Raw genomic sequence first — 4,476 nt, 5'->3', positions numbered from 1 at the left:
GGGCAGCACTTAATAATAATAATAATAATAATAATAATAATAACAATAATAAATAAACAGTAATAAAATATAAAAAGTGCTTTGTTGTAAAGTAATTGTTGTATTTTCATTTGATTACATATTAAAACACTGATTAAATACAAACAACCAAAAAACAAACTTCATTGAGGGTCATGAGCCAAAAATAAATATTGCATCATATCCAATTATATTGCATTAAAATGTATTAAATTAAGTTGTTTTTTATTGTGTTTTAATTTATTAATTTGTATATAACAATATATCAATTTGAAATGAAAATATGCTTCAATGGCATGTTTTTCCCCTCCTCTTATGATGTCATGATGGGCCAAAATCAAAGGCCAGCTTTGGGCATCTCTGGATTCATTCATAAAAGCAGAAGAGTTTAATGTGATGAAAGCATCACTTGACACTAAAGCATCAAACAGAAGCAGAGAGCATCATGGTGTCTGACCTGTGTCAGGTGGGATGACGGGGCTGCTGTGGTGTGGCAGGTACTTAAACACACGGATGTTGGGAAACGGCAGGTGACCCGCGAACAGCGGCATGACCTCCATGTGAACCTTGTGTGTCGCCATGGCAGCCACCGGCATGGAAACGACCCCTGAACTCTTCCCGCACACCGCCCAGTTACTGTTGTTCACAAACACAGGTAATCATCTCGATTATTTATACAACTAAAGCCAAACACTAAAGGAAAACATCCTTACATTATTAAAAAATGATGATTCAAAATAAAGTATAAAAAAGTATTAAATAACTTTACAGTACAACAGCATTATTAAAATTTATTATTTTATTGTTTACATTTTTAATAATAGTAATAATAAAAAAATCATTATTATTTTAATAGTCATGGATTAAAAAAAACCTCTTTACATTTTAAAACTGATGATTTAAAAAGACAGTTTTGTTTTGTATTTCTTTATATGTCATTTGGGGTGACCATTGTAACATGCATTTTTCTAATTATTAAATTAAGTATTAGAAGATGCAAGACCTTAAATACCTAAAATACCATATATTAGTGCTGTCAAACGATTAATCGCATCTAAAATAAAAGTTTTTGTTTGCATAATATGTGTGTTTACATAATATGTGTGAACTGTGTATATTTATTATGTATAAATAAATACACACACATACAGTATATATTTCAGAAAAATATATAAGAAAATAAATATATGTAAATATTTTCTAAATATTTACTGTGTGTGTGTATTTATATAAACATAATAAATATACAAAGAACACACACATATTATGTAAACAAAAACTTATCTTGGATGCGATTAATCATTTGACAGCACTAATATAAACACAAATAAATAAATATGAAATATACAAAAAGTCTGGAAAACATAACAACATACTGTACATTTATACACTAAACCTCTGTTTTGCAGCACTTAATACAAAAATAAAACGGCAATGTTTTGTTCTAAAGAAATTGTTGTTTTTTAATCATTAGCTATTTATTAAATCACAAGTCCTAGTTGGGAAAACGTATCACAGCACAATTAAACCTAAAATATTAAGCTATACAGTAACCTCTGAATTGTAGCATTTAATAAAATAAAAGGAAAATAAAAATAGAAGTAAAAATAAAAAATGCAATGTTTTGTTGTAAAGGAATTGTAGTATTTTAATCAAATTTTCATTTATTATATTTTCACAAAGTGTTTAGTGCTAAAACTAGCTCCTAAATCTGTGAAAGGTTAGGAGCAGTGAAGAGGACTCCTAAACCACAAACTATCCTAAAACTGCTGTTTCCGGCAACCTGCCTCGGAACATAAACATTTTAGAAACACACTGCATTTATTTGCACACGTTTTCACATGCATCTTTTTTGGTTTTGAAGGTTATCCCAACTCCAATTTTCTATTCACAAAGCTGCTGAGACAAACTTGTACTGAGGAACAGAGAGAAGTCTTAAGCTCAGAGTAAGGGGGCGGGGCTGAGCTCGTTGCTATGGGTGATGTCAGCGTGCTTATTAACTACGCACACAGTGATTGTCCTCTGCACAATCTGACTTTGCTGCAGCATGGAACTGAACTGCTGGTTTTGTCTGAGCCTGGTTTCTCCCAAGGTTTTTTCTCCATTCTGTCACCGATGGAGTTTTGGTTCCTCTGGCTTGCTTAGTTGGGGACACTTCATTTCCAGCGATATCGTCGACTTGATTGCACAGATACTATTTAAACTGAACTAAGCTGGATGATAACATCACTGAATTCAACGATGAATTTACAACACCCGTCTCACCCGCAAAGCCCTCTGCATTGCAGGTGCCCAAATACACACACACACTGTCACTTTAATCAGTCTGAATAAGCTCTTTTTGCACTACAATCATTATATCTGCACTGTTGTTTACTTCACTGGTTTGCACTCTATCTGCCATGCGTGCTGCTTTATATATTTTTTTAAATTTTTTTTACATTTTTACCTTATTTGTATATTAGTATAGTTGTATTTTATATTTGATCTGTATCTATCTGTATTTATGTTCTACTGTTAGTGTTATCTGTATGCACCAAGGGTCTGAGAGTAACGCAATTTCAATTCTCTGTGTGTATGTGCTGTACATGTGGAAGAATTGACAATAAAGCAGACTTGACTTGACTTGAATTGAACTGAAAATTGAGTGTTTACTATTATCCTTTTGCATTATTGACACAATATTTTCCTATTTAACACTGTAAAGCTGCTTTGAGACAATCTGTATTGTTAAAAGCGCTATATAAATAAAGGTGACTTGACTTGACAAACCCCAGTGTCTTGCTGAGCTGTACCTTCATACAGGAGCCTGGTGGTGCGCGGGCCGTCGGTGTCGCTGCACTCCTCGTCTGAGTCGCTGGATTCAGAGAGACGCGTCAGAGACACCTCCAGCCTGCAGAGAGAACCGGTGCGACAGTGCCGCTCTCCCTCCGCCGGCCGGATCTCTGCACACACACTCAACAGAGTCTGACACACACACACACGCACACACAGACACACACACACACAGACACACACAGACAGACACACACACACACACAGACACAGACACAGACAGACACACACACATGGGCATTTTTACCTTTATAAAGCCATTTTTTCCAAAAAACATTTAACCAGTCAGTTAGAATAATAAGACATTTGGGTTGTTACCAAGCAAATGAAATCAGTATCAATAAAATTCATCTTTGCAACGCAGAGGAAACACAGAAGCTGCGTCTGAAGTGGCATTTAGTATTATGTATTTACACACTGTTTAATGCAGCTCTGAGAGACATGGTAACCTGCCGTTACAAAAACATAAATAACATTTTGATATTTTAAACATAAAACGTCAAATACTGATATTTGAAATTATTTAAAAATTAAAAGAAACTTTAAATGTGAAATTAAAACCGCCAGCAGGTGGCAGCAAGTCACTGTTAATAAGTGAGTCACTGCGACTGAACCGAATCATTTAAACAGCTGATTCATTCAGGAACCAAACACCGTCGTGTTGCTCAGAGACGCAAAACAGTGCTGTGGCTGTGTTTGGAATTATTTCTGTTGTCGAAATAGAGCAGCCATTTGGGAGCCGTAAGAGCCAAATCTTTGAAAAGAGCCGAACTTTTTGTTGCCGAAATAGCGCAAAAACAGGCAATATGGCGTCTAAAACGTAAGTCTCTTAATATTAACTTCTTGTTTATTGAACTGTTGTATAAATTCTATATCACATTTGTAATCAAGCTGATTTTTGGAGAAAAAAGGCATTCTTCGTGTGATATTGATTAACTATATGGAATGATATAAATATATACATTTTCTGTCCCCATGTCTTGAATTATGCAATCATTCTAAATGCATTTTAATAGACTGAATCATGCAGTGAAAGAACGCACTGTAAATGCGCACGTGCACTAGTTTAACTCACTAGACTTCATCACGTGATGTATGCATGCACTATGTAAATGTGTTTTGTTTGCTTTTCACAAAATACTCTAATGTCAAATCGCACATCGTTAAAACAACAATTTTGTTATTATCGCAGACAATATATATCGCACAATCCTAAGTGGAATGCAGCCACACACACGGCTCAGATCAGATCCGTCTGCACTCACCGAAACTCGCTCCAAAGCGAAGTCATATCTGTAGGGTTTGAGCGCCGTGTCCGGAGCGTCTGCAGGAGCGAAAGCAGCCGAGAACACACAGTGCAGAGAGACGGGAGACACACCGCTCCATCGCAGCTCCCACACGCTGAACACACACTGCTGCCTGAATGCCAGCTGCACACACACACACACACACACACACACACACAGACACAGAGACACACACAGACACAGAGACAGAGAGACACAACCACACCCACACAGAGACACACACACAGAGACAGAGACACACACCCACACAGACACACACCCACACAGAGACAGACACAGAGACAAGAGAGACACAACCACACCCACACAGAGACAC

General features: G+C 36.4%; 1 protein-coding gene across 1 annotated transcript in view; it reads right to left on the bottom strand.

Moving 5' to 3' along the window:
* Positions 1–4,358, bottom strand: part of LOC107702010 (trafficking protein particle complex subunit 10) — a gene marked incomplete at its 5' end in the record, with an annotated part of 6,197 nt that extends 1,839 nt beyond the window's left edge. Inside the window, 3 exons of the mRNA XM_016504188.1 lie at positions 476–670; positions 2,814–2,985; positions 4,119–4,358. Of these exons, the coding sequence (XP_016359674.1) occupies positions 476–670; positions 2,814–2,985; positions 4,119–4,358 (607 nt within the window). The remainder of the gene's footprint in view (positions 1–475; positions 671–2,813; positions 2,986–4,118) is intronic.
* Positions 4,359–4,476: the final 118 nt, after the last annotated feature.

Source organism: Sinocyclocheilus anshuiensis, unplaced genomic scaffold (assembly GCF_001515605.1).
Source record: "Sinocyclocheilus anshuiensis isolate Anshui unplaced genomic scaffold, SAMN03320099.WGS_v1.1 scaffold250, whole genome shotgun sequence".
NCBI lineage: Eukaryota > Metazoa > Chordata > Actinopteri > Cypriniformes > Cyprinidae > Sinocyclocheilus > Sinocyclocheilus anshuiensis.
This window is presented reverse-complemented; position numbering and strand designations above follow the sequence as displayed.